Source organism: Caloenas nicobarica, chromosome 34 (genome assembly GCF_036013445.1).
Source record: "Caloenas nicobarica isolate bCalNic1 chromosome 34, bCalNic1.hap1, whole genome shotgun sequence".
Classification (NCBI taxonomy): Eukaryota; Metazoa; Chordata; class Aves; order Columbiformes; family Columbidae; genus Caloenas; species Caloenas nicobarica.
The window spans coordinates 530,342-551,759 of NC_088278.1; the positions used below are offsets into that span (position 1 = coordinate 530,342).

At 60.8% G+C, this 21,418-nt stretch overlaps 4 protein-coding genes across 4 annotated transcripts in view; 1 reads left to right on the forward strand and 3 right to left on the reverse strand.

Moving 5' to 3' along the window:
- KMT2B (lysine methyltransferase 2B) overlaps positions 1 to 1,677 on the reverse strand; it is a 66,343-nt gene extending 64,666 nt beyond the window's left edge. Inside the window, 1 exon segment of the mRNA XM_065654588.1 lies at positions 1,662 to 1,677. Coding sequence (XP_065510660.1) covers positions 1,662 to 1,677 — 16 coding nt within the window.
- Positions 1,678 to 3,488: 1,811 nt separating this feature from the next.
- LOC136000658 (putative uncharacterized protein DDB_G0291608) lies at positions 3,489 to 5,502 on the forward strand (the record flags this gene model as incomplete). The annotated part of the gene is made up of 2 exons (XM_065654589.1): positions 3,489 to 3,634; positions 5,421 to 5,502. Coding segments are annotated over 2 exons (228 nt in total), but the record flags the coding sequence as incomplete, so codon positions are not given.
- Positions 5,503 to 8,079: 2,577 nt separating this feature from the next.
- Positions 8,080 to 19,508, reverse strand: TOMM40 (translocase of outer mitochondrial membrane 40). The gene is given in 10 exon segments (XM_065654633.1): positions 8,080 to 9,941; positions 11,041 to 11,143; positions 12,360 to 12,436; positions 13,682 to 13,804; positions 14,530 to 14,635; positions 15,483 to 15,584; positions 16,491 to 16,583; positions 16,692 to 16,759; positions 19,272 to 19,323; positions 19,326 to 19,508. Coding segments are annotated over 10 exon segments (1,008 nt in total). The 5' UTR covers positions 19,470 to 19,508; the 3' UTR covers positions 8,080 to 9,801.
- A 1,574-nt stretch (positions 19,509 to 21,082) lies between these two features.
- RBM42 (RNA binding motif protein 42) overlaps positions 21,083 to 21,418 on the reverse strand; it is a 14,504-nt gene continuing 14,168 nt past the window's right edge. The window contains 1 exon segment of the mRNA XM_065654630.1: positions 21,083 to 21,336. Within this exon segment, the coding sequence (XP_065510702.1) occupies positions 21,098 to 21,336 (239 nt within the window). The 3' untranslated portion in view covers positions 21,083 to 21,097.

Here is a 21,418-nt window from a genome sequence, read left to right on the forward strand (position 1 = left end):
CGGGGAGAGACACAAATAGGGGACCCACAAGTTCAGCGGGACCCAGGAGTGCCCCAAGGGACCCAGGCATCCGGGAGGGACCCAGGAGTTCGGGAGGGACCCAGGAGTTCGGGAGGGGACCCAGGAGTTCGGGAGGGGACCCAGGAGTTCGGGAGGGACCCAGGAGTTCGGGGGGGGGACCCAGGAGTTCGGGAGGGGGACCCAGGAGTTCGGGAGGGGGACCCAGGAGTTCGGGGAGGGGACCCAAATAGGGGACCCACGAGTTTAGCGGGACCCAGGAGTGCCCCAAGGGACCCAGGCATCCGGGAGGGACCCAGGAGTTCGGGAGGGACCCAGGAGTTTGAGGGGAACGCAAGAGTTAGGGGAGGGACCCAAATAGGGGACCCAGGAGTTCGGGGGGGGACCCAGGAGTGCCCCAAGGGAGCCAGGAGTTCGGGAGGGACCCAGGAGTTCGGGAGGGACCCAGGAGTTCGGGGAGGGACCCAGGAGTTCGGGGAGGGACCCAGGAGTACCCCAAAGGAGCCAGGAGTTCGGGGAGGGGACCCAAATAGGGGACCTGGAGTTTGGGGGGACCCAGGAGTGCCCCAAGGGACCCAGGCATCCGGGAGGGACCCAGGCGTTCGGGAGGGACCCAGGAGTTCGGGGGGGGACCCAGGCGTCCGGGGGGGGGACCCAGGCGTCCGGCACTGACCCCTCGGGCTCCGCTGTGTCTCCGTTTTTTCCGCTTTCGTCTCTTCGGGTGCAAAACCCCGAAATTCCTCCTTTGGGGGGGGGGAGGAGCCACAATCAGCCCCGCCCCCAGGCCACACCCACACAAGCCCCGCCCCCTCCAAGCCCCGCCCCCCGGCCTCTTAAAGGGCCACACGGGCCCAACCGCCCCCCACTCCCCTCGTTTCCCCCATTGCCCCCGATTCTCCCCAAAACCCCCAATTCCCCCCAATCCCCCCAATTCCCCCAAATTCTCCCCATTCCCCCCATAACCCCCAACTCCCCCCATTCTCCCCAATTCCCCCAATTCCTCCATTCCCCCCAACTCCCCCCATTCCCCCAATTCTCCCCATTTCCCCCCATTCTCCCCAATTCCTCCATAACCCCAAATTCCTCAAAATTCTCCCCATTCCCCCAATTCTCCCCAATTCCCCCCATTTCTCCCCATAACCCCCGATTCTCCCCATTCCCCCCATTCACCCCAAATCCCCCCATTCCCCCCACAACCCCCCATTTCCCCCAATTCTCCCCATAACCCCCAATTCCCCCAAATTCTCCCCATTCCCCCAAATCCCCCAATTCTCCCCATTCCTCCAAATTCTCCCCATAACCCCCAATTCCTCCAAAACCCCCAATTCTCCCCATTCCCCATAACCCCCAATTCTCTCTATTCCCCACATTTCTCCCCATAACCTCCAACTCCCCCCATTCCCCCAACTCTCCCCATTCCCCCAAATCTCCCCATTCACCCCAATTCTCCCCCAATTCCCCCATAACCCCCAATTCCCCCATTCCCCCCAATTCTCCCATAGCCTCTAACTCCCCCCATTCCCCCCATTCCCCCACAACCCCCAATTCCCCCCAATGCTCCCCAGTTCCCCCATAACCCCTAATTGTCCCCAATTCTCCCCATTCCCCCCAATTCCCCCATAACCCCCAAATCTCCCCATTACCCCCAACTCCCCCCATTCCCCCAATTCTCCCCAATTCCTCCATAACCCCCAATTCCCCCATTTCCCCCAATTCTCCCCCATTCCTGCATAACCCCAATTCCTCAAAATTCTCCCCATTCCCCCCATAACCCCCAATTCCCCCCTTCCCCCCAGCTCCCCCCATTCCCCCAATTCTCCCCAATTCCTCCATAACCCCCAACCCCCCCCAATTCTCCCCACAGGCCCCCAATTCCCCCATAACCCCAATCTCCCTATTCCCCCATAACCCCCCATTTCCCCCAATTTCCCCATTCCCCCCATAACCCCCAACTCCCCCCACTCCCCCCAATTCTCCCCAATTCCCCCATAACCCCCAATTCCTCAAAATTCTCCCCAATTCCCCCATAACCCCCATTCCCCCCAATTCCCCCAAACTCCCCAATTCTCCCCATAACCCCCAATTCCTCAAAATTCTCCCCAATTCCCCCATAACCCCCATTCCCCCCAAACTCCCCCCATTCTCCCCATAACCCCCAATTCTCCCCAAATCCCCCCATTCCCCCAACTGTCCCCATTCCCCCAATTCTCCCCAATTCCTCCATAACCCCCAATTCCTCCCAATTCCCCAAATTCTCCCCGTAACCCCCAATTCTCCCCAAATCCCCCCATTCCCCCAACTCTCCCCATTTCCCCGCATTCTCCCCAATTCCCCCATAACCCCAACTCTCCCCATTCCCCCATAACCCCTAATATCCCCAATTCTCCCCATTCCCCCCAGTTCCCCATAACCCCCATTTCCCCCAATTCTCCCCAATTCCTCCAGAACCCCCAATTCCTCCCAATTCCCCCCATTCCCATGAACTCCCCCCATTCCTCCAATTCCCACAAATTCTCCCCATTCCCCCCAATTCTCCCATAACCCCCAATTCCCCCAAACTCCCCCCATTCTCCCCACAGCCCCCAATTCCCCCATAACCCCAATTCTCCCTATTCCCCCCATAACCCCCCATTTCCCCCATTTCCCCCAATTTCCCCATAACCCCCAATTCCCCCCACTCCCCCCAATCTCCCCAATTCCTGCATAACCCCCAAATCCTCAAAATTCTCCCCATTCCCCCCATAACCCCCAATTCCCCCCATTCCCCCCAACTCCCCCCATTCCCCCAATTCTCCCCAATTCCTCCATAACCCCCAACTCCCCCCAATTCTCCCCACAGCCCCCAATCCCCATAACCCCAATTCTCCCTATTCCCCCCATAACCGCTCATTTCCCCCAATTTTCCCCATAACCCCCAATTCCCCCCATTCTCCCCAATTCCTCCATAACCCCAAATTCCTCAAAATTCTCCCCATTCCCCCCCATTCCCCCAATTCTCCCCAATTCCCCCCATTCCCCCCATTCTCCCCATAACCCCCGATTCTCCCCATTCCCCCCATTCACCCCAAATCCCCCCATTCCCCCCACAACCCCCCATTTCCCCAATCTCCCCATAACCCCAATTCCCCAAATTCTCCCCATTCCCCCAAATCCCCCAATTCTCCCCATTCCTCCAAATTCTCCCCATAACCCCCAATTCCTCCAAAACCCCCAATTCTCCCCATTCCCCCATAACCCCCAATTCTCTCTATTCCCCACATTTCTCCCCATAACCTCCAACTCCCCCCATTCCCCCAACTCTCCCCATTCCCCCAAATTCTCCCCATTCACCCCAATCTCCCCCAATTCCCCCATAACCCCAATTCCCCCATTCCCCCCAATTCTCCCATAGCCTCTAACTCCCCCCATTCCCCCCATTCCCCCACACCCCCAATTCCCCCCAATGCTCCCCAGTTCCCCCATAACCCCTAATTGTCCCCAATTCTCCCCATTCCCCCCAATTCCCCCATAACCCCCAAATCTCCCCATTACCCCCAACTCCCCCCATTCCCCCAATTCTCCCCAATTCCTCCATAACCCCCAATTCCCCCATTTCCCCCAATTCTCCCCCATTCCTGCATAACCCCCAATTCCTCAAAATTCTCCCCATTCCCCCCATAACCCCCAATTCCCCCCATTCCCCCCAGCTCCCCCCATTCCCCCAATTCTCCCCAATTCCTCCATAACCCCCAACTCCCCCCAATTCTCCCCACAGCCCCCAATTCCCCCATAACCCCAATTCTCCCTATTCCCCCCATAACCCCCCATTTCCCCCAATTTTCCCCATTCCCCCCATAACCCCCAACTCCCCCCACTCCCCCCAATTCTCCCCAATTCCCCCATAACCCCCAATTCCTCAAAATTCTCCCCAATCCCCCATACCCCCCATTCCCCCCAATTCCCCCAAACTCCCCCAATTCTCCCCATAACCCCCAATTCCTCAAAATTCTCCCCAATCCCCCCAAACCCCCATTCCCCCCAAACTCCCCCATTCTCCCATAACCCCCAATTCTCCCCAAATCCCCCCATTCCCCCAACTGTCCCCATTCCCCCAATTCTCCCCAATTCCTCCATAACCCCCAATTCCTCCCAATTCCCCAAATTCTCCCCGTAACCCCCAATTCTCCCCAAATCCCCCATTCCCCCAACTCTCCCCATTTCCCCGCATTCTCCCCAATTCCCCCATAACCCCAACTCTCCCCATTCCCCCCATAACCCCTAATAGTCCCCAATTCTCCCCCATTCCCCCCAGTTCCCCCATAACCCCCATTTCCCCCAATTCTCCCCAATTCCTCCAGAACCCCCAATTCCCTCCCAATTCCCCCCATTCCCATGAACTCCCCCCATTCCTCCAATTCCCACAAATTCTCCCCATTCCCCCCAATTCTCCCATAACCCCCAATTCCCCCAAACTCCCCCCATTCTCCCCCACAGCCCCCAATTCCCCCATAACCCCAATTCTCCCTATTCCCCCCATAACCCCCCATTTCCCCCATTTCCCCCAATTTTCCCCATAACCCCCAATTCCCCCCACTCCCCCCAATTCTCCCCAATTCCTGCATAACCCCCAAATCCTCAAAATTCTCCCCATTCCCCCCATACCCCCAATTCCCCCATTCCCCAACTCCCCCCATTCCCCCAATTCTCCCCAATTCCTCCATAACCCCCAACTCCCCCCAATTCTCCCCACAGCCCCCAATTCCCCCATAACCCCAATTCTCCCTATTCCCCCCATAACCGCTCATTTCCCCCAATTTTCCCCATAACCCCCAATTCCCCCCATTTCCCCCAATTCCCCCCATTCTCCCCAATTCCTGCATAACCCCCAATTCCTCAAAATTCTCCCCAATTCCCCCATAACCCCCATTCCCCCCAAACTCCCCCAATTCTCCCCATAACCCCCAATTCTCCCCAAATCCCCCCATTCCCCCAACTGTCCCCATTCCCCCAATTCTCCCCAATTCCTCCATAACCCCCAATTCCTCCCAATTCCCCAAATTCTCCCCGTAACCCCCAATTCTCCCCAAATCCCCCCATTCCCCCAACTCTCCCCATTTCCCTGCATTCTCCCCAATTCCCCCATAACCCCAACTCTCCCTATTCCCCCCATAACCCCCCATTTCCCCCAATTTTCCCCATAACCCCCGATTCCCCCATAACCCCCAATTCCCCCCATTTCCCCCAATTCTCCCCAATTCCTGCATAACCCCCAATTCCTCAAAATTCTCCCCATTCCCCCCACAGCCCCCAATTCCCCCATAACCCCCAATTCTCCCCATTCCCCCAATGCTCCCCATTCCCCCCATAACCCCTAATTGTCCCCAATTCTCCCCATTCCCCCCAATTCCCCCATTCCCCCCAATTCTCCCCATAGCCTCCAACTCCCCCCATTCCCCCACAACCCCCAATTCCCCCCATTCTCCCCATTCCCCCCATAACCCCTAATTGTCCCCAATTCCTCCATTACCCCCAATTCCCCCATAATCCCCAATTCTCCCCATAACCCCCAACTCCTCCCAATTCCCCAAATTCTCCCCGTAACCCCCAATTCTCCCCAAATCCCCCCATTCCCCCAACTGTCCCCATTTCCCCCCAATTCTCCTCAATTCCCCCATAACCCCCAATTCCCCCAATTTTCCCCATTCACCCCAATTCTCCCCATAACCCCCAACTCCCCCCACTCCCCCCATTTCCCCCCAATTCCTCCATAACCCCCAATTCTCCCCAATTCTCCCCATTCCCCCGCCCGCCCCGCTGACCTGGCCGCCCGGCGGCCGCCCCCCCAGCAGCTCCCGCAGCCGCCGCAGCCGCCCGGCCAGGCCCAGCACGGCCCGCAGCGCCGGGTCGGGCCCCGCCGGGCCCCGCGCAGCCCCGAGCGGCGGCCGGGCGCGGGGGGAGGCGGCCGGCCGGGCCGGGCCCCGCCACGGGCGGCCGGGGAAGCGGCCGCGGGGCTGCGGAGCGGCGGGGGGACCCGCGGCGGCCCCGGGGGAGGCGGCGGGAGCGGAGCCGCCGCCGCCCGCCATCTTGGAGCGCTGCGGAGGGGCGGGGCTAAGGGGGTGCGGGACCAATCGGGGGACGGGGAGGGGGCGGGGACCGCGGGGGGGCGGGGCTAAGGGGGTGCGGGACCAATCGGGGGACGGGGAGGGGGCGGGGACCGCGGGGGGGCGGGGCCAAGGGGGTGCGGGACCAATCGGGGGACGGGGAGGGGGCGGGGACCGCGGGAGGGCGGGGCCAAGGGGGTGCGGGACCAATCGGGGGACGGGGAGGGGGCGGGGTCCGCGGGGGGGCGGGGCTAAGGGGGTGCGGGACCAATCGGGGGACGGGGAGGGGGCGGGGACAGCGGGGGGGGCGGGGCTAAGGGGGTGCGGGACCAATCGGGGGACGGGGAGGGGGCGGGGTCCGCGGGGGGGCGGGGATGGGGGGATGCGGGACCAATCGGGGGACGGGGAGGGGGCGGGGACCGCGGGGGGGCGGGGCCAAGGGAGTACGAGACCAATCAGAGCGCAGGGAGGGGGCGGAGTCAGCGGAGGGGCGGGGACCGCGGGGCGGCGGGACCAATCAGGGGACGGGGAGGGGGCGGGGACCGCGGGGGGGCGGGGATGGGGGGATGCGGGACCAATCAGAGCGCAGGGAGGAGGCGGAGCCAAGGGGGGCGGGGCCACGGCGCTATTAGGGGAGCATTGAGGGGGCGTGGCCAAGGGGACACGGGACCAATCAGGGGACGGGGAGGGGGCGGGGTCTGTGGAGGGGCGGGGCCGGGGAGCCCAGAAGAGAGCAATGAAGGGGCGGGGCCAAGGGGCCACAGCACCAATCAGGGAGCCGGGATAAGGGGGAGGAGTCTGAGAAGGGGCGGGGTTAAGACGCCCATAGGGGATGATTGAGGGGGCGGGGCCCACAGAGGGGGGCGGAGTCTGGGGAGGGGCGGGGCTACGGCGCCCATAAGGGACCATTGAGGGGGCGGAGCCCAATGGGAGGCGGGGCTACAGGACCTATAGGGGAACATTGAGGGGCGGGAACCAGGGGGCGGAGTCTGGGGAGTGATGGGAGTTGACGTCTAGGAGTTCGGGAGGGACCCAGGAGTTCGGGAGGGACCCAGGAGTTCGGGGAAGGACCCAGGAGTTCGAGGAGGGACCCAGGAGTTCGGGGGGGGGAACCAAAAAGTTGGGGGCGGAACCAAAGTTCGGGGTCTCGGGGGCAGCGGGGGGGGGAGGTTTAGAGGTGGCACCGAGGCGCCTGGGGGGACCGGAAGTGATGTAACACCGAGGCAAATGGGGGCGGAACCGGGCGGTTCGGGTCTCCCAGGGGGATTTTGAGGCTCCCGGTTCAGATTTTGGGTGTTCCCAGGTGGATTTTTGGGGGTCCCAAGCGGTTTTTGGGTTTCCCAGTTGAGTTTTGCTCATCCCGTTCATTTATTTAATTTCAAGGAGGGACCCAGGCGTTCGGGAGGGTCCTAGGAGTGCGGGAGGGACCCAGGAGTTCGGGAGGGACCCAGGTGTCCGGGAAGGGACCCAGGCGTTCGGGAAGGGACCCAGGAGTGCGGGAGGGACCCAGGAGTTCGGGAGGGGACCCAGGCGTTCGGGAGGGGACCCAGGCGTGCGGGAAGGGACCCAGGCGTTCGGAGAGGGACCCAGGAGTGCGGGAGGGACCCAGGCGTTCGGGAGGGGACCCAGGCGTTCGGGAGGGGACCCAGGAGTTCAGGAGGGGACCCAGGCGTTCAGGAGGGGACCCAGGATTGCGGGAGGGACCCAGGCGTCCGGGAAGGGACCCAGGCGTTCGGGAAGGGACCCAGGAGTGCGGGAAGGGACCCAGGCGTCCGGGAAGGGACCCAGGAGTGCGGGAGGGACCCAGGAGTTCAGGGGGGACCCAGGCGTCCGGGAGGGGACCCAGGCGTCCGGGAAGGGACCCAGGCGTCCGGGAAGCGACCCAGGCATTCGGGAGGGGACCCAGGCGTCCGGGAAGCGACCCAGGCGTCTGGGAGGGGACCCAGGAGTCCGGGGAGGGAACCCAAGAAAAATCGAAACCTTCCCCCCCAAAAAAGCTGCAGCTTTATTGGGAACATCGGGGGGGTCCCCAACATGTGGGCGGGACCCAAGTCTGGGGGGGTCCCCAAGTCTGGGGGGAGCCCCGTGGCGAGGATGACGAAGGTCTCAGCCGCTCGTGAGGCTGAAGATGAGGACGAGGAGGAGACGAAGGTCCCGGCCGCTGGTGACGATGGGGAGGATGATGATGGTGACGAAGGTCCCAGCTGAGGGTGATGAGGAGGAGGAGGAGGCTCCGAGGATGACGATGGTGACGACGAAGGTCTCAGCCGCTCGTGAGGCTGAAGATGAGGATGAGGAAGGTCCCGGGGACGAGGAAGAGGAGGAGGAGGCGACGAAGGCCCCGGGCGCCGGCGAGGCCGAAGGTGCTGAGGAAGGTCCTGGTGATGACGATGGTGACGATGATGAAGGTCCCGGGCGCTCATGAGGCCGAAGACGACGCTGAGAAAGGTCCTGGTGATGATGATGATGATGATGATGAAGGCGTCAGTGACGGGGAGGTTGAGGATGATGATGAGGAAGGCCCTGGTGATGATGACGATGGTGACAAAGGTCTCAGCCCATGGCGAGGGTGATGACGATGCTGATGATGAAGGCTCAGCCGATGATAACGATGATGAGGTCGATGCGGAAGATGAAGGTCTCACCTGATGATGATGAGGATGACGATGAAGGCTCAGCCAATGGCGAGGATGATGCTGAGGATGAGGATGAGGAAGGCTCAGCCCATGGTGAGGATGGCGATGCTGATGCTGAGGATGAGGAAGGCTCAGCCCATGGTGAGAACGATGGGGATGACGATGATGATGAGGATGACGATGATGAAGGCTCAGCCGATGGTGAGGATGATGATGACGATGAGGATGATGATGCTGAAGGCTCAGCCCATGGTGAAGACGATGAGGATGATGAGGATGATGATGCTGAAGGCTCAGCCCATGGTGAAGACGCTGAGGATGATGAGGATGATGATGCTGAGGATGATGCCGAAGGCTCAGCCAATGGTGAGGATGATGATGAGGATGAGGATGCCGAAGGCTCAGCCCATGCTGAAGATGATGAGGATGATGATTGATGAGGATGACGAAGGCTCAGCCGATGCTGAAGATGCTGATGATGATGACGAGCGTGACGATGCTGAGGATGAGGAAGATGATGCCGAAGGCTCAGCCGATGGTGAGGATGATGAAGATGACGAAGACGATGCTGAGGAAGATGATGCCGAAGGCTCAGCCGATGCTGAGGATGATGAAGATGACGAAGACGATGCTGAGGAAGATGATGCTGAAGGCTCAGCCGATGGTGAGGATGATGAGGATGATGATTGATGAGGATGCCGAAGGCTCAGCCGATGGTGAGGATGATGAGGATGATGTTGAGGATGAGGAAGATGATGCCGAAGGCTCAGCCGATGCTGAGGATGATGAAGATGACGAAGACGATGCTGAGGAAGATGATGCCGAAGGCTCAGCCGATGGTGAGGATGATGAAGATGACGAAGACGATGCTGAGGAAGATGATGCCGAAGGCTCAGCCGATGCTGAGGATGATGAAGATGACGAAGACGATGCTGAGGAAGATGATGCCGAAGGCTCAGCCGATGGTGAGGATGATGAGGATGATGATTGATGAGGATGCCGAAGGCTCAGCCGATGCTGAAGGTGCTGAGGATGATGCTGAGGATGAGGAAGATGATGCCGAAGGCTCAGCCGATGGTGAGGCCGAAGCCGCAGTGGAACTTGTCCCGCCCGTGGTGCAAAAAGGCGCCGAGAGCCAAAGTGAGAGGAAGAGGAGGGAGCTTCTTCTCCAGCACAGCCCCGACCAGCCCAGTGCTGTCCAGTGAGCCTGCAACACCAAACTGGGATGAACTGGGATGAACTGGGATGAACTGGGACGGCCCCGACCAGCCCAGTGCTGCCCAGTGAGCCTGCAACACCAAACTGGGATGAACTGGGATGAACTGGGACGGCCCCGACCAGCCCAGTGCTGTCCAGTGAGCCTGCAACACCAAACTGGGATGAACTGGGATGAACTGGGAGCAAACTGGGACGGCCCCGAACAGCCTAGTGCTACCCAGTGAGCCTGCAACACCAAACTGGGATGAACTGGGATGAACTGGGAGCAAACTGGGATGAACTGGGAGCAAACTGGGATCGAACTGGGATGAACTGGGACGGCCCCGACCAGCCCAGTGCTGTCCAGTGAGCCTGCAACACCAAACTGGGATGAACTGGGATGAACTGGGATGAACTGGGACGGCCCTGACCAGCCCAGTGCTGTCCAGTGAGCCTGCAACACCAAACTGGGATGAACTGGGATGAACTGGGACGGCCCCGACCAGCCCAGTGCTGTCCAGTGAGCCTGCAACACCAAACTGGGATGAACTGGGATGAACTGGGATGAACTGGGAGCAAACTGGGATGAACTGGGAGCAAACTGGGACAGCCCCGACCAGCCCAGTGCTGTCCAGTGAGCCTGCAACACCAAACTGGGATGAACTGGGAGCAAACTGGGACAGCCCCGACCAGCCCAGTGCTGCCCAGTGAGCCTGCAACACCAAACTGGGATGAACTGGGATGAACTGGGACGGCCCCGACCAGCCCAGTGCTGCCCAGTGAGCCTGCAACACCAAACTGGGATGAACTGGGATGAACTGGGACGGCCCCGACCAGCCCAGTGCTGCCCAGTGAGCCTGCAACACCAAACTGGGATGAACTGGGAGCAAACTGGGAGCAAACTGGGAGCAAACTGGGATGGCCCCGACCAGCCCAGTGCTGCCCAGTGACCCTGCAACACCAAACTGGGATGAACTGGGAGCAAACTGGGACGGCCCCGACCAGCCCAGTGCTGCCCAGTGAGCCTGGGGACAGGACGCTGGTGTCCCAGGTGTCACTGGTGCGTGGCACTGGTGGCACTGGTGGCACTGGTGGCACTGGTGACGTACCCCTGAAGAGCAGGTGTCCCCGCGGCAGCTCCAGCTGGTACCCGAAGGTGACACTGGTGTCCCTGAGCCGCGCGCTGGCCTCCAGCTCCACCCCCACCTGCAGCTGCGCACACAGCGACACTGTCCCCATGTCCCCATGTCCCCATGTCCCCCTGTCCCCCTGTCCCCGTGTCCCCCTGTCCCCCTGTCCCCCTGTCCCCCGTCCCCATGTCCCCCTGTCCCCGTGTCCCCCTGTCCCCCGTCCCCGTGTCCCCCTGTCCCCGTGTCCCCCTGTCCCCCTGTCCCCCGTCCCCATGTCCCCCTGTCCCCCTGTCCCCATGTCCCCCTGTCCCCCGTCCCCATGTCCCCATATCCCCATGTCCCCGTGTCCTGTGTCCCCATGTCCCCGTGTCCCCATCTCCTGTGTACCCATGTCCCCCTGTCCCCACATCCTGTGTCCTCATGTCCACGTGTCCTGTGTCCCCATGTCCCCGTGTCCCCATGTCCTGTGTCTTCATGTCCCCATGTCCCCCTGTCCCCATGTCCTGTGTCCCCATGTCCCCGTGTCCCTGTCCTCCCGTCCCCATGTCCCCATATCCCCCCGTCCCCATGTCCCTGTCCCCATATCCCCACATCTCCCCATCCCCCTGTCCCCATATCCCCCATGTCCCCATAGCCCCCATGTCCCCCTGTCCCCATGTCCCCCCGTCCCCATGTCCCCCCGTCCCCATGTCCCCGTGTCCTGTGTCCCCATGTCCCCGTGTCCCCATCTCCTGTGTACCCATGTCCCCCTGTCCCCATGTCCTCATGTCCCCCTGTCCCCCCGTCCCCATGTCCCCCCGTCCCCATGTCCCCCTGTCCCCCTGTCCCCATGTCCCCCTGTCCCCATCTCCTGTGTCCCCATGTCCTATGTCCCCATGTCCCTCTGTCCCCATGTCCCCGTGTCCTGTGTCCTCATGTCCCCATGTCCCCCTGTCCTGTGTCCCCGTGTCCTGTGTCCCCATGTCCCCGTGTCCCCATCTCCTGTGTACCCATGTCCCCCTGTCCTGTGTCCTCGTGTCCCCAGGTCCCCCCGTCCCTATGTCCCCCTGTCCCTGTCCTCCCGTCCCCATGTTCTGTGTCCCCCTGTCCCCATGTCCCCCTGTCCCCATATCCCCCCGTCCCCATATCCCCATATCCCCGTCCCCATAACCCCCATGTCCCCCTGTCCCCCTGTCCCCATAACCCCCATGTCCCCGTCCCCATATCCCCACATCTCCCCATGCCCCTGTCCCCATGTCCCCATAACCCCCCGTCCCCCACCATTAAGCCCCAATTAATCAATTAACGCTGTTAATTACCTGCTCGTTAGCGCGGTGGTAATATGTGGCGTGAGCTCCCGCCTGGCCCAGCGTCAGGGTCCCGATCCAGTTGGGTGCTGGTGGAGGGGACATGGGGGACTCGTCACCGTGTCACCTCCCCCCCGGTGACACTGGTGTCTGCCCCATGCCCCCCTGTCCCCATGTCACCTGCGTAGCGTGTGGCCCGAGTCCCCTTCACCTTTGTCACCAGGGGTAGACCAACCCTCCCCCAGTGTTCCCAGTGCCACCAGTGTCCCCATCCCCAGTGTCCCTGTCCCCCCAAAGTGTCCCCAGCGTCCCTGTGTCCCCGTGTCACGTCCATAACATGTGGCCAGTGACAGGACTGTACCCTCACCCACCTACTGGGGGTAGACCAACCCTCCCAATGCCCAGGCAAAGGGGTAGACCAACCCTTCCCCAGTGTCCCCAGTGTTCCCCCAAGTGCCACCAGTGTCCCCATCCCCAGGGTTCCTGTCCCCCCAAAGTGTCCCCAGCATCCCTGTGTCCCCAGTGTCCCTGTGTCACCTCCATAACGTGTGGACAGTGACAGGACTGCCCCCTCCTCACCCACCTACTGGGGGTAGACCAACCCTCCCCTTGCCCAGGTACAGGGGTAGACCAACCCTCCCCCAGTGCCCCCAGCTCCCTCCCAGTGCTCACAGTGCCACCAGTGTCCCCATCCCCAGTGTCCCTGTCCCCCCAAAGTGTCCCTAGCGTCCCCATGTCTCCGGTGTCCCCGTGTCACCTCCATTGCGTGTGGCCAGTGACTCACCTGGGCATCATGAGTAGACCAACCCTCCCCTTACCTGGGCACAGGGTGGTAGACCAACCCTCCCCCAGTGTCCCCAGTGCCACCAGTGTTCCCCCAAGTGCCACCAGTGTCCCCATCCCCAGTGTCCCTGTCCCCCCAACGTGTCCTAGGCATCCCTGTGTCCCCAGTGTCCCCGTGTCACCTCCATAACGTGTGGCCACAGGACTGTCCCTACCTGGGCACAACAGACCAACCCTCCCGTTGCCCGGGCAAAGGGGTGGTAGACCAACCCTCCTCCAGTGCCCCCAGCTCCCTCCCAGTGCCACCAGTGTCCCCATCCCCAGTGTCCCTGTCCCCCCAACGTGTCCCAGGCGTCCCTGTGTCCCCAGTGTCCCTGTGTCACCTCCATAACGTGTGGCCACAGGACTGTCCCTACCCGGGCACCAGGGGTAGACCAACCCTCCCGTTGTCCGGGCACAGGGGTAGACCAACCCTCCCTCAGTGTCCCCAGTGTTCCCAGTTCCCCCCCAGTGTTCCCAGTTCCCCCCCAGTGCTGGTGTCCCCGTGTCACCTGCGTATCGCGCCGCCAATGACAGGACCGTCCCCTCCTCCCCGGGGCGCCGGTGATAAACCAGCTCCCCGCCCAGGGCCAAAGTGGGGGTGACGCTCTGCAGATAATGGGCAACCAGGATCCCTAGAAAAGAGGGGGGGGGGTCACCCCAAAACCCCAGGAAGGGGGGGGGACACACTGGGACGGACCCCCTGAGGTGATGGGGGGGAAATGGGGGTGACCCCAAAATGGGGGGTGAAGGGGTTTGGGGGTGATCGAGGGGTTTTTGGGGTTCCCCCCCAAATATTGGGGGGGATAATATTGAGGGGACAATATTGGGGGGTGCCCCATTTTGGGGGTGTCAGGGTTGGGGGGGGGGGATCCCTTGTGCCCCCCCCCCCCCCTCAAAATCAGGGACACCCCCCCTATAAAATTCAAGGACCCTCCAAAAATTTGGGGGTTCCCATTTGGGGGGGGGGGTCCCAATTTGCCACGTTGCGGGGGGCGGTTCTCTGACCTGCCCTCTTTTTTAGGGGGGGGTCTCCCCCCATTTTTAGGGTCCACCCCCATTTTTTGGGTACCTCCCATTTTTAGGGTTCCCCCCTTTTATGGGTCCCCCCCATTCTTTATACTCCCGCCCATTTTTAGGGTCCCCCCTATTTTTTAACACCCCCCCCATTTTATGGGTCCCTCCCCTTTTATGGGCCCCCCCCATTTTTTATGTCCCCCCCCCCCCATTTTTTGGGGTCCCCCCCCATTTATGGCTCCCCCTCATTTTTCAGCTCCCCCCCATTTTTAGGGCCCCCCCATTTTATGGGTCCCCCCCATTTTTGGGGTCCCCCCCCATTTTTTGGGGTGCCCCCCCTTACCTGAGCCCAGCAGGATATCGGGGTTCCCCAAGGTCACGGCCGCCGTGAAATCCCCCCCCCGATATTCCCCGTCCACCTGCCAGTTCACGAACTTGGACCCCTGCGTCTGGGGGGGGGACACGGGACACCCCATTATTGGGGGGAGCCCCCAAAATTGGGGGGAACCCCCCGAAAATGCAAAGATCTGCCCCCAAAATGATGGAACTTGCATGGAAATAAAAGGGGGAGAGTTTAAAATTTGGGGGGATCCCCCTGAAAATTGGGGACCCCCCCCCGAAAGTGGGGGAACCCCCAGAAAGGGGAGACACCTTAAAAATGGGGGGAACCCCCAAAATACGGGGGAAACCCCCCAAAAATTTGAAGATCCGCCCCCAAAATGACGAAACTTCCATTAAAAAAACAGGGGGAACCCCAAAATTTTTGGGGGGGGGGGGGGGTTTCCTCACATCTTTGGGGCTCTCTCTCATTTTTGGGGCGTTTCCCCCATTTTTAGGGGGTCTCCTATTTTGGGAGGGGCTCCCTGTTTTATAGGTGGGGTCCCTATTTTTTTTAGGGGGGTTCCCCAAAATTTGGGGGTTCCCCCTTTTTATCTAATGGGAGCGTCTTCATTTTGAGGTCATTAATTCCATTTTCTGGGGGGTTTCTTTCCATTTTTGGGGCGTATCCCCCACTTTTAGGGCCTCCCCTATTTTAGGGGGATCCCTATTTTAGGGGGGGATCCCCAATATTGGGGGGATCCCCCATTTTTCTGTGACCCCCCCCCTTATTTCTAGGGGGTCCCTCATTGTTTTCTAATGAAAATCTCGTCACTTTTGAGGGGGCTTGGCCCATTTTTGGGGGGTTTTCTCCCCATTTTGGGGGTGTAAGCTCCACGGGGAGGGTGTGAGGAGCCGCCGGGGGGTCCCCCGGCATTGGGGACACCCCGATTTTGGGGGGGGACACCCCGTTTTTACCTGGAAAGCCACCTTGGAGCGCAGCTGGGCCGTGAGCTGGTGGATGATCTGGGCGTTGAGGCTGCCGCTGTTGTCCATGTCCCCGACCAGCACCGGGAACGCCTGCGGCACGGACACACGGACACATGTCCCCCTGTCCCCATATCCCCCTGTCCCCATGTCCCTCTGTTCCCAACACCCCCTGTCCCCATGACCCCCTGTCCCCATATCCCTCTGTTCCCATGTCCCCCTGTCCCCTTGTCCCCCCGTCCCCATGTCCCTCTGTTCCCATGTCCCCCTGTCCCCACATCCCCATGTCCCCTTGTCCCTATATCCCCCTGTCCCCTGTCCCCATGACCCCCTGGTCCCCATGTCCCCCTGTCCCCCTCTCCCCATGTCCCCTTGTCCCCCTGTCCCTCTATCCCCCTGTCCCCATATCCCCCTGTCCCCTTGTCCCCCTGTCCCCCTTTCCCCATGTCCTCTGTCCCCATGTCCCCTGTCCCCACATCCCCATGTCCCCCGGTCCCCTGTCCCCATGACCCCCTGTCCCCCTGTCCCCATGACCCCCTGTCCCCCTGTCCCCTTGTCTCCATGTCCCCCTGTCCCCCTTTCCCCATGTCCCCCTGTCCCCATGTCCCCCTGTCCCCCTCTCCCCACATCCCCCTGTCCCCATGTCCCCTGTCCCCCGTCCCCCTGTCCCCTTGTCCCCCTGTCCCCGTCCCCACCTCTCCCCACATCCCCATGTCCCCTGTCCCCCGTCCCCCTGTCCCCCTGTCCCCATGTCCCCCCGTCCCCCTGTCCCCATATCCCTCTGTCCCCATATCCCCCTGTCCCCATGTCCCCACATCCCCCTGTCCCCATGTCCCCCCATCCCCCTGTCCCCATGTCCGCCTGTCCCCATGTCCCCCCATCCCCCTGTCCCCATATCCCTCTGTCCCCATGTCCCATGTCCCCCGTCCCCCTTTCCCCATGTCCCCCGTCTCCTTGTCCCCACATCCCCCTGTCCCCCCGTCCCCCTGTCCCCGTCACCTCCGTCGGGCTCAGCTGTTTGGTCCCCACGTAGGTGGCCCCGAAATGATAATTGGAGTCCCCCAGGGTGCTCAGCGCCACCGTGTGGTTCACCTGCCGTTCAGCCACCAGTTTTGGGGTGCTGCCTTTCGGGGGGGGGGGGGCGGGCAGCGGTTTGGGGTCAATATCGGGGTGTCCCCCCCCCCCCCCAAAAAAACCTACCTGGAAGTGGTTGCTGAGCCCCTTGTTCACCGTCAGCTTCACCCCCTCCATCTGCACCGGGAAGAGCTCTGGGGGGGTACGGGGGGTTGGGGGGACCCCCAATTTTGGGGACCCCCCCCCCAGTATTGGGGATCCCCCCTTGGGGTTTGCAGGGGGGACGCAAACTGGTTTTGGGGGGTTTCGGGAGGGTAACTGGGGAGTTTGGGGGGTCTTTTGGGGGGCCCCCCAATTTTGGGGACCCCCCCTTGGGTTTGGGGGACCCCCCCCAGTATTGGGGATCCCCCCTTGGGGTTTGCAGGGGGGACACAAACTGGTTTTGGGGGGTCTTTTGGGGGGACCCCCAATTTTGGGGACCCCCCCCAGTATTGGGGATCCCCCCTTGGGGTTTGCAGGGGGGACACAAACTGGTTTTGGGGGTCTTTTGGGGGGCCCCCCAATTTTGGGGACCCCCCCTTGGGTTTGGGGGACCCCCCCCAGTATTGGGGATCCCCCCTTGGGGTTTGCAGGGGGGATGCAAACTGGTTTTGGGGGGTTAATGGAGGGTCTTTTGGGGGGACCCCCAATTTTGAGGACCCCCCCCTTGGGTTTGGGGGACCCCCCCCAGTATTGGGGATCCCCCCTTGGGGTTTGCAGGGGGGACACAAACTGGTTTTGGGGGGTTAATGGGGGGCCCCCCAATTTTGGGGACCCCCCCCTTGGGTTTGGGGGACCCCCCCCAGTATTGGGGATCCCCCCTTGGGGTTTGCAGGGGGGACACAAACTGGTTTTGGGGGGTCTTTTGGGGGGACCCCCAATTTTGGGGACCCCCCTTGGGGTTTGGGGGGGGGACGCAAACTGATTTTGGGGGGTTCTGGGAGGAAGACGTGGGAGATATTTTGGGGGTCCCCCCTATTTTGGGGGGGGGCTCCTGCTGGGATGGGGGTTTGGGGGTCCCAGGGGGGATATTTAGGGGTCCCTGAGGTTTATTGGGGGGTCCCATGGGGGGGGATTTGGGGTCCCATGGGGTTATTTTGGGGTCCCGGGTTATTTTTGGGGGGTCTCAGATTGAATTTGGGGGTCCTGGGGGGTTATTAGGGGTGATTTTGGGGGCCCAGGGGTGATTTGGGGGTGATTTTGGGGGTCCCCGGGGGTTATTGGGGGTGATTTGGGGGTCCCACGGGGTTATTTTGGGGTGATTTGGGGGTCCCAGGTTTATTTTAGGGGTCCCAGGTTTAATTTTGGGGTCCCGGGGGGTTATTTTGGGGGTGACACTGAGGTTCCGGGGGGGCTATTTTGGGGGTCCCGGGGGGGGGTTATTTTGGGGGTCCCAGGTTTAATTTTGGGGTCCCAGGGGGGGCTATTTTGGGGTCCCGGGGGGTTATTTTGGGGGTGACACTGGGGGTCCCAGGGGGGTTATTTTGGGGGTCCTGGGGGGTTATTTTGGGGTCCCGGGGGGTTATTTTGGGGGTGACACTGAGGTTCCCGGGGGGGTTATTTTGGGGGTCCCGGGGGGGGGTTATTTGGGGGTCCCAGGTTTAATTTTGGGGGTCCCGGGGGGGGGTTATTTGGGGGTCCCAGGTTTAATTTTGGGGTCCCGGGGGGGCTATTTTGGGGGTCCCGGGGGGGGTTATTTTGGGGTGACACTGGGGGTCCTGGGGGGTTATTTTGGGGGTCCCGGGGGGGGGTTATTTTGGGGGTGACACTGGGGGTCCCGGGGGGGTTATTTTGGGGGTCCCAGGTTTAATTTTGGGGGTCCCGGGGGGGGCTATTTTGGGGGTCCCGGGGGGGGGTTATTTTGGGGTCCCAGGTTTAATTTTGGGGTCCCGGGGGGGGGGTATTTTGGGGGTCCCGGGGGGGTTATTTTGGGGTGACACTGAGGGTCCCGGGGGGGTTATTTTGGGGGTCCCAGGTTTAATTTTGGGTCCCGGGGGGGGCTATTTTGGGGTCCCGGGGGGGGTTATTTGGGGTCCCAGGTTTAATTTTGGGGTCCCGGGGGGGGGGTATTTTGGGGGTCCCGGGGGGGTTATTTTGGGGTGACACTGAGGGTCCCGGGGGGGTTATTTTGGGGGTCCCAGGTTTAATTTTGGGGTCCCGGGGGGGGTTATTTGGGGGTCCCGGGGGGGGGTTATTTTGGGGTGACGCTGGGGGTCCCGGGGGGGTTATTTTGGGGGTCCTGGGGGGGCTATTTTGGGGGTGACACTGGGGGTCCCGGGGGGGGTGTTATTTTGGGGTCCCAGGTTTAATTTTGGGGTCCCGGGGGGGGCTATTTTGGGGGTCCCGGGGGGGTTATTTTGGGGGTCCCAGGTTTAATTTTGGGGTCCGGGGGGGGGTTATTTTGGGGGTCCCGGGGGGGTTATTTTGGGGGTGACACTGGGGGTCCCGGGGGGGCTATTTTGGGGTCCCGGGGGGGCTATTTTGGGGGTCCCGGGGGCGGGGATTTTGGGGGTCCCGGGGGGGGGATTTTGGGGGTCCCAGGTTTAATTTTGGGGTCCCGGGGGGGGCTATTTCGGGGGTCCCGGGGGGGTTATTTTGGGGGTCCCAGGTTTAATTTTGGGGTCCCGGGGGGGGCTATTTCGGGGGGGGGGGGGGGGGGGGGCTCACCCTTGCACTTCCGGTGACACTCCTCGAACGCGCCGGGGTTGGGCAGCGCGTCCCCCCCGCGGCCGCGGCCTTTTCGGGGGGCCCCGGGGACACCCCCGGCAGCGGGGGGCAGGCCGCGAAGGCCGCGGGGGGCGCGGGCAGCAGCGGAGGCGGCGGCGCGGCGGGGGGAGGCGAGCCGGCGGCCAACAGGTTGCCCATGGTGGGGGGGGGGGGGGGGCTGCAAAAAAAAACGGGTTCGGACCCCAAAAAACCCCAAAACCGGCCCAAATCGCGACGCCCCCCCCCCCCCCGTCCCCCGACACACCCGACTCACGTTGTGGCGCCCGGATGAGGGCTGAGGGGAAGAGCGCAAAGCCCCGCCCACCGCGCTCTCATTGGCTGGCGGAGGCGCGATGCGCGTTTCTATTGGTGGGCGCGGCGGACACGCCCCCCTCCCGCCCCTCTGCGCTCCCGCCTCTTCCGGGGAGGTGGAGCTTCCCGCCCTTCCTCGCCCCGCGCGTTCTCATTGGTGGTTCCCGGCCCGCGCCCCGCGCTCATTGGTCGCGGCGGGGTCGGGGTATAGAGCGGGCGAGGGCGCCGCAGGACGGAGCGGCAGCGCTGGCGGCGCCATTTTGGGGCGGGCTGGGCGCTGGAGGCCTCGCTCTATGGCAATGGGAGGACCATTGTATAATAACAACCCCGTAAATACAGTGGGTCCTAGAAAATCAATATATAAATACAGTAGGACCTACAAAAACAATAAGTAAATAACGTAGGTCCTACAATAAATCCCTCCATAAAACCAATCCCATAAACCCCCCATAAAGTAGGTCCTACAGTAACAACGCTCTAAACAAACCAGATTGTATAATAACCAGCTTGTAAATACAGTAGGTCCTACAAAATCAACATATAAATAAAATAGGTCCTACAATAAATCCCCCCATAAAACCAATCCCATAACCCCCCATAAAGTAGGTCCTACAATAACAAACCCCTAAATAAACCAAATCGTAGAATAACAACCCCGTAAAAACGGCACGTCCTACAAAACCAACATGTAAATAAAGTAGGTCCTACAATAAATCCCCCCATAAAGCTGATCCCACAGCCCCCTATAAAGCAGGTCCTACAGTAACAACCCCCTAAATAAACCAAATTGTATAATAACAACCCCATAAATAGGGTAGCTCCTACAAAACCAACACGTAAATAAAGTAGGTCCTACAATAAATCCCCCCATAAAGCTGATCCCACAACCCCCTATAAAGCAGGTCCTACGATAACAACCCCCTAAATAAACCAAATTGTATAATAACAACCCTGTAAATACAGTAGGTCCTACAAAACCAACACATAAATACAGTAGGACCTACAAAACCAACATGTAAATAAAGTCGGTCCTACAATAAATCCCCCCATAAAGCTGATCCCACAACCCCTATAAAGCAGGTCCTACAATAACAAACCCCTAAATAAACCAAATTGTAGAATAACAACCCCGTAAATACGGTAGGTCCTACAAAACCAACGTGTAAATAAAGTAGGTCCTACAATAAATCCCCCCATAAAGCTGATCCCACAACCCCCTTATAAAACAGGTCCTACAATAACAACCCCCTAAATAAACCAAATTGTATAATAACAACCGTGTAAATACGGTAGGTCCTACAAAACCAACATGTAAATAAAGTAGGTCCTACAATAAATCCCCCCATAAAGCTGATCCCACAACCCCCTATAAAGCAGGTCCTACAGTAACAACCCCCTAAATAAGCCAGATTGCAGAACAACAACCCCATAAATAGGGTAGGTCCTACAAAACCAACATGTAAATAAAGTAGGTCCTACAAAAACACCGCCATAAACCAAGCCCTACAATAACGAACAAAGCCCCAAACAGCCTTTATTGTGTCTCCCAGGGTCTCCAGTCCCTCCCAGTCCCTCCCAGTGCTCCCGGTGCTCCCAGCGGCGTTATCTGAGCCCAGTTTCTTCTTCTCGCGCTGTTTCCTCCGAACCACCTCCAGGTTCCGGTCCTTCCACATGCTCTTGCGCAGCTTGATGGGGCGGCTGCCCACGTACTTCCCTGAGGGGGGGACACGGGGGTTACTGGGAGCACTGGGAGGGAACTGGGAGCACTGGGAGGGCACTGGGAGGGCACCGAGAGG